Source organism: Phocoena sinus, chromosome 9, assembly GCF_008692025.1.
Source record: "Phocoena sinus isolate mPhoSin1 chromosome 9, mPhoSin1.pri, whole genome shotgun sequence".
In the NCBI taxonomy this organism is placed as follows: Eukaryota; Metazoa; Chordata; class Mammalia; order Artiodactyla; family Phocoenidae; genus Phocoena; species Phocoena sinus.
Genome location: NC_045771.1, coordinates 71,116,805 through 71,137,198, shown reverse-complemented (window position 1 = coordinate 71,137,198; position 20,394 = coordinate 71,116,805). Strand labels below are relative to the sequence as shown.

The window sequence follows — 20,394 nt, the reverse complement described above, 5'->3', positions numbered from 1 at the left end:
ATAGTCAAGACTGGTTAAGTCTTTATAATCTGTTTTTTAGTATATGGTATAAAAATGGTGATTTTGATTGCTATTTCTAAAATGATTCCTAAGTATATTTTATGAAAAAATCTTAGAGGTTGTATGTGTTAACTCGAGGCATATGTTTTTTATATGTATGTGTGCTTTGGTTTGTATTTTTAATTGAAGAGTGTCTTACTACTTTTCACCCGATTTCCAGGTCACTGGTCTTTCTGAAGACTACAGAGAAATATTCATTTTCTTTAGTTGCTAAAAACCATCCCTAAGTAAAATTAATTTAAAATATATTCATTTGGCAGCTGGTATACTGTTTTGGGCTGGGAGGGAGAAGGAGGAAATAGGGGTGTGTTTAATAAAGACAATTATTTGACTCACCTGAAACACTAACTTATGATTTTAAAGTTTCATTGAAATATGGCAGTATTATATCTGATATTTTCAATTTCTCACATTCTAAATAATGTTTGCTGATAATTGTTTTTGGTGATGACACAAGATTTTTTTTCTAGATGTCTAGTTTTGTTAATTTGAGAAATAGTGTTTGCTTTATACCTGAGTCTCAAGAAATAAGGTTATTTATTAAATTGAAGATAATGACAGGGAAGTTACAATGAATATTTAGTTAGAAGTAAACTACAGAGACTTTAAATCAAGAAACGATGTTATAGAATGTTATGGTTTCCTTTCAGTGCTTAGAAGAAATGAAACGGGAAGCCAGGACTATAAAGATCGATAGAAGATTGACAGGTGCCAATATAATTGATGAACCTCTCCAGCAAGTGAGTTTCAGTATGTGGTATTTGAATTCCATATGTTGTGTGCTAGGTGCATTTCTTTTGAAAATACTAAAGAAGAATTTTTGCTATTTGTGTAATATGCTGGAAACTCATTATAATGCTGTCCTTGGAGTCTGTACATAAAGACGCTGCCTTACTTATGAACTTATTTATAATAAGGTGTTTGCTTAATACGATATTAAAGCCTTTTGGTTGAATTTACATTTAGGAAAAAAAGGTTTTACTGACATCTGATAATGTTTCTAATTATTTTATAGTTCAAATGTTACTCTTCAGCTAATGAACAAGCTTAGTGGTTTGATAAATCAGATGTTTTTCCTACTAGTTTAATTACTTTTTTAAATGGATATTTATGGTTTCATTCAAAAATATTTTAAAAATTAGAATTAAAATTATTCTCCTCCAAAATATTTTTCATCGATTCTTGATTTTGTGATTATTACAAATAATGTATACTTTAAAATGTAATACCATTTTTTAGATGAACCCATATTTACTTTGTCTGATTTGCAAAAACATAATACATTAAACTGTATTATTTGCTATTTATTGGCTAACAGTGCTGTTGGCAGCATCACCGGTATTAGAATTAAGTGAATTGTCATTTTTATAATTTGATGCAATGAATCTGATGATATTCTCAAAAGAAAACATATTTCCAAGATTATTAGCGTCTCTTGACATTATTTTGCATCTCATTCCATCAAACTGATTAAAACTTCATTATGTTATAGCATTGGAAATTTATTTTTTCTGCAGGCTTCATCTTTACCTGAAATTGGGTGGGGCTTCGCCATAGATAATTCTTTAAATTTAAAAAAAATTTGGGCAGTGGATGAATTGGGCTACCAAAATAATTGAAAAATTTTTGAAATGTGTTTTAGTATACGGATGCTTTCTTAATGAAGGCAGTTATTTACCACTACAATTTAGTATGTAGCAAGTAAATATAAATCGCAAATAATCCTTTCAGGTTTTACTTTGCCACTGTTACTTTTTAAATCCTAAAAAATTGTATTTTTTTCCATATTTTTGTTTTAGGTTATCCAATTTTCCTTGAGGGATTATGTCCAGTATTGGTATTATACACTAAGTGATGATGAATCTTTTCTTCTTGAAATTAGGCAGACTCTTCAGAATGCACTCATTCAGTTTGCTACTAGGTAAGGTCACTGCATTGTATTTATGCAGAAAAATTTAAATATTGTTTGTATCAATAGGGAAAATAACTTTCAAATGGAAGGAGAAAATTGATTTATTACATGGTAAGTAGAACAGTAGATTATTATTGTGGGATAACTCTTAGATTATAGAACTAGAGTCATAAAAACCTTTGTTCCTTTACATTTACAGAATGTTTATCTTGACTAATCCCTGTTCTCTTAGTCTGTACGTCTGTTTCTTCCTCAGGGTCCAGTTGTCCAATTGTGACTGTTCAAAGTCTTTCATCCCACTTACCGATAATACTTTTTCCCCCTCTTACCCAGATACTCTTGTTCTGTTTTATTTTGTTTTTAGTTGCATCACTCCCTTATTATACTGTTCTGGAAATAGGATTTAGTACAGTTATGCTCAAAATGAGTACTGGGCCAAGTGGCAGCGCCAAACAACTGGAACATGATTCGGAAATCTGACACAGTGAAAGACATGCTTGGACATGATCAAGAGGCATTTTATGGCCATAAAACAATAAGGCAGGGGAGGGGTTCTGAACCATACAACAGGGTGAAGTCCTGTACCTTAGGAGTCAGGGAGCTTATCTCATATTGGTGCAAGGAATAGTTTGTTTTCTGTTAACCACCACTAAAATCCCTGGAAGCTTTTTGTTGTTGTTGGTATTTTTAATATTAATATTTATATATAAATAATATATGAAATATATATAATATGTACAAATATAGACACAACATATGTGTATTTTATATATATATTTTGTAAAAGTAAATGCAGCACTTAAACATTCAGGATTGATCCTAATCTTCTGGAGCGAGTTCCTCTGGTGTAATGGAGGAAATGTTTGTTTGAATCACCATGCAGGTTATATTCATCTTGTACTGGAATAACTAGAGCCTCCCAGACAGTCACATGACTATAAAATAGTACAGGATTAGCTTTTGGGAACACAAATAAGCTCTCTTGTTCCTCCTCATTGGTCACATCTTAGCATGGTTCTTGCCTATCTTCTACTCAAGCAGGGCCTTAGTAATAAACAAAGCACTAGCAAAAAGTCCCAGAGTTACTTCCTCTCCACCCTCTTGAATAAGTCTTCCCTTGGCTTGAACTGAGGACCCTTTGCCCCATAGGTGCTGTTCTGACTAGATTGTATGAAGGAAATGGGAGCAGGAGACAAAATGGCTAAAAGAAAATTGGGAGCCACTGATCCCCATCTGGAGCTACAACTTAAGATGCCCACAGACATGTGCAGGGAAGAGGTGCAGAGGAATGGGGTGGGAGGGGGGTGTCCTTGGGAAAGTAGGCTGCTTGCTTGCCTTCACTTCTTGGCCTTGCCTTGGGCAGCCATAGCCTCCATGACTTCACACATGGGCTCTTCATTTCCCAGGAACTCCATGGGCTTCTTGTCCAGTTCATAGACAGTGGGACTACCAGTGGGCAGGTGCAGCTCCACAGTAGCCTCTTCAGAGAGACCCTCCAGAGGGTTGACAGTGCCCTGAAGGCTATTGCCGTGGGCTGTATTCAGTACCCCCATCCCCTCCTCCATCTGGGGAACTATTTTTTCATTCCAAAAGGGCAGAGCCCTGGCAATAGTGTCCTTCAGACTCTCACAGGAGGGTAGCTGATCTTCAGTGAGGTCTGCATACCTCAGTCTTTATTGATGTTGCTGTAGAAGGATGGTTGAGCTTCATAAGAGGTGGTAGGACATAATAGCATGTCCAAATCTTTACCTGGGTTTCATCATGCTTGGCAGCAGTTTCTGCTTTATTGAAGTCAAGCCATCACTATTGGCGGCCACACTTGGTCATTGGCATCCAGTGCTGTCCAGAAGATCCAAATGGCTTTCTTCTGCACCGTGGTGAAGGAGATGTCAAACTCCTAGCCAGCATCTTGTAGCACCTGCATGTGGTGCTTCACCTCCTCACGCCTCCTGGGCTCATGTTGGCTTTGCTCCAGCCACTGAAGCTGTTCTACAGGTTCCATGTGCTTTTCCTGTGTGGGATCAGCACCACCTTGTAGGTGGCCATGGTGGCGGTTCCCGGTACAGCATAGACTGGGGCTCACTGAGATGCCAAGGTCATGACCCCAGATACTCTGTTTTATTCAAACGCTCTGAAAATAGTTCAGCATAACTGCTCACTTTTGGCACATATCTAGCGGGGTCCTCTTAGAGGAAGAAGAAACCAAAGGAGCATAAGTCAGTGGAGAATACGTATTCAGTTTATTTGTTTACTTTCAGAAAAGAAGTGTATTTTAATGAGTTTCCTTTAAGAAACTTTTCTGAGGTATACAAAAATTCTCACTTTACAAACACCCCTTACATACTGCCTCCCATATGACAAAATATTTTGGTCTATATCCTTGTATTTAAACTGCTTGATTTTGGGGAGGGCATTTCATATGCAGAAATTACTTATTTTTGAAAGAAAGGATTCTATCTTTGGGCGAATTTGCAATCTTTTTTTTTTTTTAAATAAAAGAGTTTGCTACCCAGTACACAGAGTGATTTTCCTATGAGCCTGTGGCCTCAAGGCAGGAGGCTGCATTGCTATGCCAGGAGTACACTGTCTAATCTGAAGGTATTATTCTCCAGCCAACCCCTCTTCTTCCCTAATTAGGTTCTTGAAATATACTTTTGTACTTTTGAGAGTCTTGGAGAATAGAGCTTTGCCCTAGGGCTGTTACTTTGTTTCCATCTCTGTTCACATAGCTATTTCTAGGTCATGCTAGAAATTTCTAGCTCATGCTGCCCTGTCAAGACTTTTTCTTCTATAATTCAGTTGATCTTACGCTTTAGAGTGTGAGGTGAGTTCCTCAGCCTGAGGTCACTGAGGAGGCCTACAGTAAGTTTCATGGTTTGAATTTTAACCTTACTTAGATAGATTTGAGCTCCTTCTCCCTTATGATTAACAGCAAACATTGTAAAGTAGCCAGTCATAATTAGGAGTGTAGACTTAACTGTGGAACACAGAAAATATAATAAAGTATAATCAAAGAAGTCAGAAATTGGATTTTATCTCCTTATTTCATATATGTAACATTATTGTGTGTTAGGTATTTTTTAAGATCATTCTTTTGAATCGGTCATTCACTGCTTTTTATGGTAACACCATCCTAATGATGTTTTTCTCCCTTTGGAAGAGTGGGAATAAGAAGAGTTCATTATTCTTGTGTCTGCTTAAGAGTATATGAAAATATAAAAAATTTTAGACCTAGAAAGAACTTTGAACTAGTAATTGGAAGACTTGAGTTTGTATCCTGCTCTACCATTTAGCCGCAGTACTGTGAGCAAGTATTAAAAAATTTTTTGGATCTTGGTTTTTCTCACATGTGAAATAAGCCTAATTATAAATACCTGCCCAGTACTGCATTCCTCACAGGGTTATTGTCATGATCAAATTCATCTATTCATTCAACTAATATTTTGTGTCTACTTTGTACCAGCCAGGTGCTACAGATACAGCAATGAATAAAGCAAAATCCCTGCTCAGTGGAATGTAATGAAAATAGTCCTTGTGAAAATGTTTTCAAAGTTGTGAAGGAATTTAGAAGTTTAGGTTTTTATGCCGTCCAACATCCATAATTTCACAGACAAGGAAGCTAAATTCCAGAAAGATTAAGCGATTAGTGTAGGATTATCTGTTGAGTTGGGGGCAGAGCGAGAATTAGAATCAGATTGTTCTTAATAGTTAGTATTTTTCCTCCACTCGCTATCAGATATATTATGATCTAGATTATTCATCTTAGTTTCTCCCGCCTTTCTTTCATATCATTGCAATGCTTTCCCTGTTTTTGATCTTATAACCACCTTTTCTTTAAACTTCCTGTCGTAAGTTTTTTTTTCCCCCTTCTCTAATATTCTGTGCTTTCAAGCTAAGTATTTGGGTGATTACAGGAAGAGCCAGGTTTCTTCCATACTAGACTGATACGAATTTATATCTTTGCTTGTTCATTGGTCTTAAGTTTTTGGGCAAATTAATCAGCCTCTCCTGAGCTTTAGTTTCCTTATTTGTAAAGAGCTGATAATAAGCTACTTTTGAGGCTGCTTTCAGGTTAAAAAACAGTATGATGTAAAACCTGTAGCATACAGTAAAGCTCAGTTATTGTTTGTGCCTTTTCTGTGAATGACTTTATTTTTGTCCGTCATTGGCTTTTTCTGTTACTACTAAAATGTATGTCTTCACAGAGGCTCCTTGACTATTTCCAATGTGAATATCAAGAAAATTAAGCCTGGTTATAATCTCTCAAATAATTTAAACATTCTTATTCTTGTCTGCTGTGCACTGTGAAGCATAAGTTATCACTTCTCTCCTTCAAATTACAATCTTGCATAGGGTTCTTAACCAACAGCCCATGAAGCCCTGAAGATGTAAGCAAAATTGTCTGTTATTTTTCCTATTGAGTGATTCCATAGATTTTATTTTCAAAAAGGGCCTATGAACCCAGAAGAGATTTAGAACCACCAAATTCTAGTGTTCATATTTATTCATCAGCTTGGGGAAACAGTTACAGAACATCAACATAAAAAAAAATACTCATTTTGAGATATAACAGGAAGAAAAGGATATACTTAGAGTGTGAAGTTCTGGTTTTGAGCTTTAGCTCTATTATTTATTAAGCTCTATGGCCTTGAATGGGTAAAAACCATAAACTCTTTGAGTCTAGTGATAACCCATGTCTGCTTATCAGGTTGTTGTTAGAATTAAATGATACCGCATGTGAGAGAGTACTTTGTAATGATAACACTTCATACTAACATTAGTACCTGTTATTCTAGTAACAGTTTAGGGAAGGAAACCTTCCCATAGCACTTGAGTTCTCTGTGGAGCCTGGGCATAAATTAGGCTGGAGCTTTAGCAGATGAATCTGTGATAACCCATGTATTTTTATTCTCTCTTCAAATAATATGATATAGGATAGAAAGCCCTGGGAGATTTGTATTATAATTCTACCTGTACCATTAAGTTACAGTGTACTTAAAAGAAAATTTCTTAACAACTCTGTACAGCAGTGATGCTGAACTTGTAGCACACTCTGAGTTGTGAGGGGCAAAGGAGATGATGTGCATGAAATATTTCATAAAGTATTTGTCGACCAATAAATGACTTTTTGAGCCAGTTATTTGACTTTCTGTGCCTAAATCTCTGCATCAGTAAAATGGGGGTAATTTTCTCATAGGATTGTTGTAATGATTATATGGGGGAAAAATGCATGTAAAACATCATAGGATCTGGCACATAGTATGTGTTCAGTGAATGTTAACTTCTTTGTTATTATTGTTGTTTTTGTTATTTGTTACATTCCTAGGATATATACACAGATTCTTTGACCTTGTCTTCTTAGCTCTATTTTTTTTTTTGAGGGGGAAGGGAAAGGGAGACAAAATTAAAGCACATGAAATGGAGAGAAATAAAGTGGTGATTTGTGTGGCATTTAGAGGATTTCATCTAGAGATAGAATGGACCAGAGTCACTGATGAAGACCTCATGTGGATTGAGGCCAAAACTGGACTTCAAGAATGGGTGTATTGAGATGGAGAGGGAGGGATAAAGGACATGTTAGGCAAAAGGAATAATCTGAGCACAGTTCTCAGAAGGGGGATAAGGTTAGTGTATGTGGAGGTACAAGTGAACAAGGAACCTTGTTGTTCTCAAAAGTGAAATGTGGTTACTAACTCTACACATCTGTTTCCCTGAACCCTAGGGTTAGTGGAAAGGAGATATATTCTAATGCTACTGTGTTCCTTCCTGAAGGGTTTTCCCATGGTGTAAGGACATAGGAAATGTAGGTTCTGAGATTCAGTGGTTCTGATGCTGATGGTATCACTGTTCCTGGAATGACAGGGGGTTTTGCTGCTGAACTCAGGTCCCACTGCTCGCTGCTTGAGAGACAAATTTTGGTTGGAAAGGAAAGGTGGTTTTATTCAGGAAGCTGGCAACCCGGGGAGAAGGTGGACTCATGTCCAGAAGCCAACTCCCCATTGCTGATCAGGGGGCAAGAGCTTTTAAAAGGGAGTTTCAGGGGTGTATAGGCAGAGGGAGGGGGCTTTGTGCAGAGCAGCATAGTAAGCTCTGACAGTCATCTTGAAATTGGTCATGAGGTGGTCTGATTAGCATCATCTTGATTGCTTTAAGTACAGTGAGTCTTCAGTTCCAGGGTCAGTTTGTTCCCATTTCCTTGAGGTCAGTTCTTAGAATTGTGTAAGATGGAGCAGCTTATGTCAGGGCTACAGTCTGGTCATCAAGTAGTTAACTTTTTCCACCTGGTGGGGGTTTTAATATCTGTAAAACAGCTCAGAGGATATGGCTCAATATTATCTGTAGCCCTTGAGGAGGAACTAAAGGTCCTTGACTTTAAGGACTGAACTATTATTATTTTGTCCTGTTTGACTATTTTCCTTTGTTTCTGTATTTTCTCATTTCTTTGATTAAATTTATTCTTTGCCTGAAGTTTTTCTCCAGACAAGAGGCAGGTGGAAGACATGGTGGTGGTGGTGGGATCTGTCTAGGGAAGGTCCCAAGGGTCCTGCTTGATTTTAGTTTGCTTTCCATTTTTCTCACTCCCTTTTGCCATAGAAATGTAAATCATATGTTCCTAGACTTGTCCAAAAGGCAAGTACAATAATGGACAGTAATGGACATTTGCAACAGTGAAGTTTTATACTATTGTCATTTTATATTCTTTGCCATTTGAAAACTTAGCTCAAAAGAGATGTTAATCAGAAAGATGCAGAAAGAATTAGGAACCATCTAAATATTTAAAAGGGGAGAAAAATTTAAAGTTTTTATATCTATAGAACAGACCAGGGGTGCTTAACTGTATATTTTTATAATTCATATATTGTACAGTTCACCCACTTAAAGTCATTGGCTTTCAGTATATTCACAGAGTTGTGCAGCCTTCATCACAGTCAATTTAAGAACTTTTTTTAAAAAATAAATTTAATTAATTTATTTTTGACTGTGTTGGGTCTTTGTTGCTGCGCACAGGCTTTATCTAGTTGGGGTGAGCCGGGGCTACTCTTCCTTGCAGTGTGCAGGCTTCTCAGCATTGGCTTCTCTTGCTGCAGAGCATGGGCTCTAGGTGTGGCGGGCTTCAGTAGTTGCAGCACGTGGGCACAGTAGTTGTGGCTTGTGGGCTCTAGAGCACAGGCTCAGTAGTTGCAGCTCATGGACTTAGTTGCTCTGTGCCATGTGGGATCTTCCTGAGGCAGGGATCGAGCCCGTGTCCCCTGCATTGGCAGGTGGATCCTCAACCACTGCACCACCAAGGAAGCCCTAAGAACATTTTAATGACCCCGCAAGGGGACCTGATATCCGCTATCAGTCTCTCCCCGTATCCCCCACAAAGCTTCTAGCTCTGGGCAGTCAATTATATACTTTTTCTCTCTATGCATTTGGACATTTTACATGAATGAAATAATATAATATGTGGTCTTTAGTGACTGGCTTCTTTCACTTAGCGTAATGTTTTCAAGGTTCATCCTTGTTGTAGCATATATTATTACTTATTGCTGAATAATTTTCCATTGTATGGATACACCACAGTTTGTTTATCCGTTCATCAGTTGGCAGACAGTAGGGTTGCGTCTATCTTTTGGATTTTATAAAGAATGCTACTATGAGCACTCATGTACATGTTTTTGTGTGGACTTAATGTTCTCATTTCTTTTAGATGTGCACCTAGGAGTAGAGTTTCTGGTCGTATGGTAACTTAGTTTAACCTTTAGAGGAACTGCAAACTTTTAAAAAGTGGCTACACATTACCACCAACAATGTATGAGGGTTCCAGTTTCTCCACATCCTTTCCTGTACTTGTTATTGTCTGTCTTTTTGATTATATCCATCCTAGTGGGTGTGAAGCGGTATTTCATGATGGTTTTGATTTGCATTTCCTTGATAGCTAACGGTGTCGAACATCTTTTCATGTGCAAATTAGTCATTTGTATATAGAGAATGTCTGTCAGATCTTTTCCCTATTTTAAAATTAGGTTATTTGTCATTTTATTATTGAGTGTACTGTACTGCTGCCTGGTTTTGTAAGTACAGTTTTATTGGACAGTTGTGCTCATTTGTTTGCATTTTGTCGATGGCTACTTTTGTGCTACAGTGACAGAGTTGACTGAGATGATGTGGCCTGCAAAACCTAAAATAGTTGCTAATTGGCTCTTTTAGAGAAAGAGTTTGCTGACCCCTGGAATACATAGATTTGCATACATTAAAATATTATGTAGTATTAAAGAAGTAGGAAATACATTAGAATAAAAAGCACACAAAGTAGTGTACGCTATATGATTTTAGCTGTGTAAAAAGTTGTAAGTATGTGAGCATAGCAAAGAGACTAAAAGAAAAACACTAAAATATTAACAGTGATCTTTGGATTGTGGATTTAAGGCTAATTTATAGCTGATACAGAAAATCTAAAGAAGGAAATTACATTTTACAAAACGGGCATGTATTATTCTTATAGCCCAAGACAGAAACATTTGTTGCTCAGCAATAAAAATATCTAGAATGACTTTGCAACTAAATTCCTTTTCCTGTTTCTCTGCTTTTTTATATTCTTGCGAACACATAAATAAAAGAAACCGTTTTTCAGCTGTAGATGACATGTTTTGTATAGGTAGCCACTGAATCTTTATTTCCTTGGGAAGTTATCTTGAAACTAATGCTTAAATATAGTGTTTTGTACATGATAAGGTAGTGAATACTCAATAAATTATTGTTAATCGAGTTTCCATTTATGACTTCCTTGGTAATTTTTCTCCACAAAATTTAATATATTTCACTGTTGGGTCTAGGAATTTTTCATTTATCAGGTAAATTTTACTGAAAACCTTATTTATTAAAATACTTAATAGCATGAATTTAATATTTAATACTTAACATTATACTTAAGAAGATTCACACTTAGCCCCAGGTTATTTTTTTTCTTTTCCTGTAGCTTGATTAAGGCTTCCCGCTCTGTGTTCTTTATAATCAACCCCTAAAATAGAGTGTGCTTCATGTGTGTTCCTCTATCTAAGTTTTTCTTTATATTTGAAGATCCAAGTTCTTTAAAAGTTATGCATCCTTGACCTCTTTGAAGCATTGGGGCACAGGTTGTAGAACTGGATGGATTTCTTAGGTGGAGTTATAGTTCACTAAATACCATTTCCTTTACTATGGTTATATAAAACTGCATGCCTAAATTTTTCTCCATTTCTACCAATTTGTTTATAACATTTATGAGTCAAAAGGTTTTGTGTTGTTAAGGTATAGCAGAGAAAACACCAAATTGAAAGTTAGGAGCCCTGTTTTTTTTTTTTTTTAAACAAAGCCTTGATCTCAATAACTATATAATCTAGAATAAGTAATTTAAGTTTTGGCTCTGTAATTATAGGGGTTTGTGGTAATTATTTCAGATTTCTTTCAGTTCTAAAAGACTGAGATTCCCTGGTATGGTTGGTACTAATCTTGATTTGTTTGTTTTCACTCATATTTCCTCTTCAAAACATTCACTCACATTCTCTATCACACCCCACATTTTGAATACCATCTGGGGAGTTATTATAGTGTGTGGCTAATTAGATTTAATTTACTTCGGGATTAAAGTACTCCTGTAGTCTGTTGTTTTACGGATAGGAGATCTTAGAGTAGGGTGATGATAAACTTTATTTAAACCTTTTATTGTATTTCTGCATGGTCAGAAAGGATACAAGACTTAAATGTGAAAGATATTTACTAGACCAGTCTTTTCTCTGTAGTTAAAAGTCTTGTATCAGTGAAACTTTAAAAATTTTTATTTGATTATCCAAACTAGTACTATTCTGTACTGAATACTGAAAACAATAAATTTGTAGTTTTATAAGTCGACTACTTTAAGTTTTGTGAAGTGTAAATACTCCCACCATGGTTGATTTTAAGCTGTCAGTATGAAGTCACTGAATGTGGAGTTAGGAGAGAGATGTGCACATTTGGCTCTCCCACTCAGCATACAACAGTGCAGCCAAGGGAAGGGAGCAGACAGGTTAGCAACCATGAAGTAATGAAAGTTGTTACCTCGTGTGGTTGCTAATTTAGCTCCCATGAAAGAGTAATTCTCCATATATTTTTAAGAATTATGGTATAGAGTAATAGTAAATTTAATGTAAGTTCAGTTTCATTATCTTATACTCAATCCTTATAACTACATCCTTAAAGTAGATTTTAAAAGGGAAACAAAGGTGCTCTAGGGAGGTGGTTATGGTAACGTGAAGTATTTATAATATGAGCAAATTGAGACTGGAAGAAGGGGAAATCTTTTAATGGATTTAGGAGCAAGTTTACAATTCTCTGCTTTTAAAATATTGCTCAAATTCAATTTTAGGCCGAAGCTTTTGACGCTAACAACGTACTCCCTCAAGGACTCTTGAAGGATGGAAACGTGTAAAGGTTTATGTATTTTAAAGAGTATATCCTTTATAATAGTGAAGTCTGAGGGGGAAGTTACTGTCTGATTCCGTGACTCAAGGAAGGAATTTTTTCTTTCACAGATAGGACACCCACTTTCAGCAAAAGATGTCTGAGTCAGTGATCTAAAAATCCTCTAGTGGAATAAAACTTCTCAAAATGTCTTCAAAGATGCTTGTCAAAATCTACCCAGAAAAACTAGGAATCATTAGTATAGGAATTTTACTATACTAATGATTTTTTTTAAATGTCTGAATTTTGTAATTAGAAGGTAAAAGACCTCATATAGGAGATTAATACATATTATTGTAATTTTATGCAGTTGGTTATTATATCACCTTTATTGATTAATACACATTTAAAAAGTCTTTATATATGCGCGCGTGTGTGTATATATATACACACACATACATATACGTACATACATACTATGCAGATACAGTGTCATTCTTTTTTTATTTAATTAGTTAATTAATTAATTTATTTATTGGCCGCACCACACGGCACGTGGGATCTTTAGCTGCCCAACCAGGGATCGAACCCATGCCCCCTGCAGTGGAAGTGCAGAGTCTTAACCACTGGGACCGCCAGGGAGGTCCCTACTATGTCATTCTGTTTTAAAATAAGGTCTTAGTAGTCATTTCTGTGAAAAAATAATACAGCATCAGGAATGTAACATTTATTATAGGATTGTTTCTGTGGGAAAATCAGTTTTTACTTTTATCGTTTTGACATAAAGGACCTTTCCAGGGCAGTATTCTGCCCAGTGTGTGAAGATTGCCTCTATTGCCAAATGGTCACCCACTTCTTTAGTTCGGCAGGTCTACATGATGACTCTTGCATAGGCCATGCTCATATCCCTCTTTTGTCTGTTCCTATATCCTTCTTTACCCCATTTAAATACTAGTCATTCATCAAAGTATGTTTGTAGTGTGGCCTCTTAATCCTTTTTGACTTATGACATAGCACTTAACTAACTTCTACTTATTTCTGTGTGTGGGTATCATCAAAAAAAATTGTAAGCTATTTTTGGAATGGTACCAATTCTGTACTACTGTAATAGAAATTCTCTTTAGTTAGCCAGTTATTCTCCATTCCCTTTGTAAGACATATTGACTCATGCCCTTAGCATTAAAGCTAGGCTAATAGGCTATGTTCTAGTACTTCTGTCCACTTCTGTCCCTACCTTTTGACTTTTAAACTTATCAGAAGTTAGTTGTCGATTCCTGGGCACAGAAAGTCTGATATAATTGTTCTGTGGTATGAGCTGAGCATGGATGCTTTAGAGGAGGAAGACAATTGAGTGTGTTAAAAAAGGAAGTTGTATTTGTTTCTGAACCTGTGTACTCTGCTTATACTTTTTATTATAATCATATAATTTAATTTACTTCTACATAGTTTAAAGAATATGAGTATGACAGGGTAGTTCCTATGAAAAAGAGGTCACTTGCTTTAGAATTTACTCAGCTAGTTGCTAAATAGATCACAGTAGGATTAGGTGTGTAAAAGACAACTATAAAATGTTGGTGAAAAGCCTTGAAAGACTCTTGCTCTGCATTTGGATTTGTTCACAGATGTCGTTAGTTGTTAATGCCATTTAAAAGAAACTGGAAACCATAACTTCCTCAATGTGAGAATGGTTTATTCAAGACAAAGGCCACATTAATAACACTTAGCAAAACATTAATCAAAAGGTCTTATCTTAGTCTTACACTGAAAGATTTATATGATTTAAGTTAAAATGAAATACATTCATGATTCCTTCTTTTGATCAAATATTTCTATTTACTTACCAGTTACCACTTTTCTATGTTGTGTTCCTGCGCGCGCACGCCCGTGCGCGTGTGTGTGTGTGTGTGTTGGGATGGGTATGTAGTTAATCATAGGTTCTTAAAGCTGTAAGTGTCCCTAGAGAAAAACCATGGGCGGTGACGTGACTTGCTGAATTTCACAGCTAATGAAATGGTGTATCTTTTACTTGAATCAAGGACATGTATTCAGTCCAGTTCAGTCTTAGTTGATTTTGATGTGTTTTTTGTGTTACTGATGATGAGCTGTATACTGCTTACAATAGATGGCCCCAGTGAAGCAATTTATGTAATCTCAGTCTCAGCCCACATATTTGGGACATTCATTGCCTTTTTTTGGCATTAGCATTAAGTAGCTTTGGGGTTTAGAGATGCAAAAAGAGCTTCTCAGTATATGTCCTATTTCAGAACTTTAAGGAGTAAAGAAGCAGTTGCTGTATGTGGTTCATGTGGCCATTCTCCAAGCACCTATTAACAGTGCTCTGACCCTGAAAGAGAAATCAATAAATCAGTATGTATCAAGTGCCTCCAGTGTTTAACATATTATTTAGCCATTGGGGAACACCAGTAGTGAATAAAACATAGTGGAATAAAACAGACAAAATCCCTGACTTCCTGAGATTTTTATCTCAGCAGTTGAATTATTTAACTGCAGGTTGTAAGTGCTATAAAAAGTGAAAAATGTGCTGCTATGAGAATATGTAACCAGAGATCCAGACCTAGTCTGAAGGAATAAAGCAAAGGGTGAGGGTCAACGAAGAGTGCCATGTGGAATTGACATTTTAGGTGAACTCTATAAGTGAGAATTGTCAAAGGAATGTGGGGGAGCGAAGGTAAATTTATGGAAAGTGGACAGGGTGAGCAAACTTGGCAGAGGGAATAGTCTGTCCAGAGGCATTGAGGTAAACACAGAACAGAAAAGGAAGGACAGTGGAACAAATGATGAGGAAGTAAGCAGGGTCCCAGCTATGTATGATTGGAGAGTCACTAAAGGGTTTTTACGGCTCTTGTTTTGTATTATCATATTTGTATTTTTAAAAAGATCAGTCTGGCTGCTGTATGGAAAATAGAATGGAGGGTAGACTAGAGTGGACGTGGGAGATCAATTAAAAGGCCAGGAATAAGATGATGGTGTTAGCGATGAAGATAAGGCATGCCAAATGTATCAGAGAGCTACACTCAGTAGTTTGACTTTTCCTTTTGTTCTTTAATTAAGACTTCATTGCTTATTTGCATTCCTAATTAACCATCGTAATTCTTACAAGCATTCTGTCAAGATATATAAGCTTCAGGGGCCTAATACAAATTGTATATTCTCAGAGTAGGGTTGAATATATCCCTTATTCTCTTGGTCATATAGGAAGTATGCTCTCATTTTTAAATTCAAGAAGTGAAAGCCTCTAAGTAATAATAAAATGAAAGTGTAGATAATAGGATTCATTGTGTAATAATCCAGGTGTTTTCACTAGGAGTCATGTGGGGGAATATTTTAAACAAAGTGAAAAAGAGCCTTGACTGTAGGCATGATTTAAGAATAAATAATATTAAGAGCTCTAATAGAAAACTACCTGTGGATCAATAGAAGGAAGTGTGCCTTTCAAATTTTAAGACAAATACTACTAGAAATTGTTAGTAGATATTTTCCTAATTATGTAAATGAGAAGTCATGTACTACTGTTGTTCTTATCTTCCTAACCTAGAACAGTTCCTTTGAGTTGAGATTTACAATAGATTTGCATGTATTCAGGGTAAATGAGTCAAGCAGAGGGAAAATGATGACCTTGGATAGAGAATATGAAATACTGTGTTCCCTGTTTTCCCCACCCTCAATATATTTGTATATTGAAAGTAGAAATCTGTATTTAATACTTAAAATAATTTTCATGTATTTGCATTACTTGTTAACTTTCAGTCATTTTAAATGTCATTACATCCTCCATAATGAATTGAGATAGGTTTTAAAATGCCTTCTAAAATTAATAAATTTTGTTTTGTTTGAAAATTTCAGTAAATTCTATAAATAGCACTGTACCATGAAACAGAACATATGTAATTTGAAAGATTATGTATTCTGCTTTCTTCTAAATTTGGTTCTTATAAAATGTTCAGGTTTGGATGATTTTGTACAAATATTCATGTAAAGAGTTTCGAAAGATGCTTACACAGATTGTGCTTTTCTTTTTAAAATAAGGGCAAAAAGAGACTCTAGAGACCTCTAGGTTTAAGTTTTTATTTTAGGTTTTATGTTGAGACTCAATATTGTTACCAAGTTTAGTGTATGCTTATATACATAGCTCTTACATTCTGAGTAATGGTAACTCCTCCTCATATCCCAGAGCTCAGGTTACATTTATTTTTGTTAAATTGTTTCTATTCATGTACTTATAATTTACTCTTTCTTTCCATGTATATAACAAAATCATAATTGTGCATTAGAAATTATGAGTGTTAATAATTTATGTTTTTGTTTGAAAATAGCTGTTATATTCCTCAATGCCATTACCACATTTAAAAGTTTTTTCTCAAAAGACAGTAATCAAGTCAACTTTTTCACTAGCTTCTTTATTATACAGGTATGGTGAATTAGCATAATGAATTATGGTAACTTTTTTTTGCTCCCCCATTGTCTAGCATCTTCATGAGTAGCCTCTTTATCTTCTATTCATTTGGTATGTTCCTAAAGGGGTGAATTAATTTTAGTGCTAACTTAAGGAAAACAGCATTGAATAACATGTTTGTTTAAAAATATCACTTAATCCAAGGAGATGTATAATCTGGGTTTATCTGTTGTATTTGTTATCTGTTTCACTGGTTTACTAAATTAGTGATGTTTGTTGAGGTCTGTTGCTTTAGAGATAAGAGTGCTAGGTAATTTAATAAACTTAGTAATCACCTTTTTCATGGGTAAGTGTGGTATTTTACATTACTCTTTAAACCATTTCCATGTGACTATAGTCATTTCAAATAGTTAAGTTTTTAAGTGTTTGTATATGCAAACAGAAACCAGTCAGGCTCATACCAAAGATATTTGGTTCAAAACTTGGACCGTATAACTAAAAGGAAGAATGTGGAGAATTCAGAAAGGGTTCAGAAGGAACCAAGAAATATCTCAACTGCTCTTTTAAAAGCAAGCAAAAACATTCTGAATTCCTAATATATTGTTATGTCTGGGATGAGAAATTGCATAATATACCTGTTGTTTTTTCTCTTATTTATTTTAAGCACTTAGATAGTACTTTTAAGCTTTGGCATATAAAATACTTCAAAGAATATTGTTCGAGCGTTTAAGTAGATTTGATAAACTGGGTCTCTTGAAAGGGAATGCTAAGGTGTAATAGTGGTTAAATGAGTAAAATCTCAGTATAAATAAATTCAGTCTCTTTTGATAATCATGTCTTTCAGTAGTCATTAAATAAACTTATTTTTTGATTTAAAAAAGCATTTATATAATGCTTTTATGTCATGTGTTTTTTGTAAGGTCAAAAGAAATAGACTGGCAACCTTATTTTACTACACGCATTGTAGATGATTTTGGCACACACCTACGAGTATTCAGAAAGGCTCAACAGAAGATAACAGAGAAAGATGATCAAGTAAAAGGTAATATCTTTATCCCCTTTGAAAATTCGGATTTTTAAATCTGTTTTTCTTTATTATTTTGTATGTCTTGAATTGTTCCTTCTTTGTCCAGGTACAGCAGAAGATCTTGTAGATACCTTCTTTGAAGTTGAAGTTGAAATGGAGAAGGACGTTTGCCGTGACCTAGTGTGCACATCTCCCAAAGATGAAGAAGGTTTTCTTTTCAGTTTAACTTTTTTGAGAACAGTAACTGTTCACATTGGTTGGAGACAAGTTAGCAGAATCAGTGAACAAATATAAGTGTAAAATCTAAGAGTGAAATTATTCTTACAGGACAGGCAGCATGGTAAAGACACTGCTACTATTCACTTTATTGTATTTTTTAATTCTTAAAAATAGTTTCCAGATTCTTTTTTCTTTTTTAAGGGTCATCTTTAAAATTTAAAGATGGCAATTAAAGAGTACCTCTTTCATCATCTTTTAAAATACAGCAAACTGAAACATTATATAATTATAAATTTACTTTTTTTGATCTATAGTAATTTATCTTCCCCTTGAATTTATTATTTCTATTTCAAGAGTACACCTGTTACCCTGAATATTTCCTAAGGGAATGATTATAATATTTCAAATGAAATTTATAGAGTTGAATGTACTTTTCTTTTTGAGAGGTTAGACCCGATAAGCTTTAGCTGAGGATGTTGTCTTTTCCTAGTTTTACAACAACTAGGAGTCTGTGCTACTTGGCACATTTTTCTGATTAGCTGTTTATTGCATTGGCCAAAAAGTTCGTTCTGACCCAATAATTATATTCCCGGGAAGTGTCAGTATATGAACAATTCAGAAACGCATTTCTCGTTGTGGAAATTGTTTTCTTAGATTTTTAAAAATGTGCTCAGCTTTTTTCTTTGCCTTCCTTTCCGCTTTTTCTCTTTTTCCTTCTTTCCTTTTTATATTTATTGTGCAATTCAGTTCTTAACTGCTACTTCATTAGCACTAATATGAAATAACTAAATGTAAGAAATAGATATAATAATGTACAGTCCTTTTATGTAAATCAAGCCCTCCTCAATCAGTAAAATATTGGGTTGGCCAAAATGTTCGTTCGGGTTTTTCCATAATGTTACAGAAAAACCCAAACGAACATTTTGACCAACCCAATAGAAGCGCATACTCTTCTTGTTATTACCTGCCAAGACAGTGGGAAGTTCTTTCCTGAAAAAATAGTTACAAGTGTATTTTTAAATGTGCAAATAACTTTTAAGTATGCAAAGATGTGTGGTAGAAGTGTAGAATACATGGTACAACTAAAACTTTTTGGGGGAAACACTTTTGTAATTGAAGTTTCTCAACAATTCAAAATGTGGGTTAGAATTGGGCAGAATAAAAAATATGTATTCATTTGATTAATGAATAGTTGCTATTTGGAGAACAATAAAGGAATTTTTAGTGAATACTGATTACTAAGGTAATAAGCTGGTATAATCAGGCAACTGCTTATTTCTACCTTTATTTGTGTTTTATATCAAGAGTAGGTGGAGACTTCATATTTTCTAATGTTGTTATAGCTACTTCTTTTATTTCTAGGATTCCTAAGGGATTTGTGTGAGGTCTTATTATATTTATTGCTACCTCCTGGAGATTTCCAGAACAAGATCATGCGATACTTTGTCAGGGTAAGCCTAAGCTCATACAAAATACATGGCTGTAAAGAAACTTAGAGTAGTAATTATTAAAATTTTTGTCCCAGGACCCTGTTACGCTCTTAAAAATTATCGAGGGCCCCAAAGAGCTTCTGTTTATGTGGGCTTTATCTATCAGTATTTATTGTATTGTAAATTAAAACTAAGAAATTTTAGAACACAAATACACAAGCCCACATTCCATTAATGGTATCATCACACCATCATGTTCCTTTTTGAAAATATCACTGTATGCTTGTCTCCCCCTACACCCCAGAGGTTCCTGGACAACACCTTGAAAGCTGCCTGAGTTAGAGTTAGATACTTGGATTTTGTGTTATAACAAAGACATGTTTTAAATTTTCTTTAATATAGCTTCACCTATAAATTTACTTAAATTAGACTGACTAAAGTAACACTTCTGGATAGAAACTTTCAAAAAAACCTGGGTAGCTAAGATTCTACTTCTTGTCATTGGAAAATAAGTCAGATGAGAGCAGTAGTCTTGGACTCATTTATTCCCTGGGTATAAACCTTTGGAGTAAAATTCTTTGTGCACAGGTAAAGGAATAACATTTTGGCTTTGGCTACTGGTTGTGATTGAGAAATGCTAGCTAATGCTAACATTAGCCCTTACCCTGGCTGAATGGGTAAAACTGAAGTTTCTAATTTTTCTAAAAATGAAAGCTTATGATCTCTTTAGTCTACCATTCTGCAGAACAGATACACCAATTCCTAAGGTGTCTGTTGTTATTTAATGCTTGTTTGTTATTATTTAAGCAGTATCAATTTCCTAATAGCTCTCTAACTTGAGTTCAGTGCACTTCTCAGGTAGGGTAATGGTACTGTGAAGTGAGAAGAAAATGCTTGATTTTGATGGGAAGAGTCTGATAGATTATATATA

The 20,394-nt window shown here is 35.1% G+C and overlaps 1 protein-coding gene and 1 pseudogene across 5 annotated transcripts in view; one reads left to right on the top strand and one right to left on the bottom strand.

Annotated features, from left to right (window-relative positions):
* The window catches only part of SNX13 (sorting nexin 13), a 141,842-nt gene that overhangs the window by 46,753 nt on the left and 74,695 nt on the right, over positions 1-20,394 (top strand). For 4 of the 5 annotated variants that reach the window (XM_032642868.1, XM_032642866.1, XM_032642865.1 and 1 more), the window contains exons 4-8: positions 711-800; positions 1,860-1,981; positions 17,708-17,829; positions 17,921-18,022; positions 19,396-19,484. In XM_032642868.1, coding sequence (XP_032498759.1) covers positions 711-800; positions 1,860-1,981; positions 17,708-17,829; positions 17,921-18,022; positions 19,396-19,484 — 525 coding nt within the window. Of the gene's footprint in view, positions 1-710; positions 801-1,859; positions 1,987-13,176; positions 13,239-17,707; positions 17,830-17,920; positions 18,023-19,395; positions 19,485-20,394 lie in introns of those variants that run through there. The other variant, XM_032642869.1, reaches the window with a different exon arrangement.
* On the bottom strand, positions 3,310-4,018 carry LOC116759291 (annotated as a pseudogene).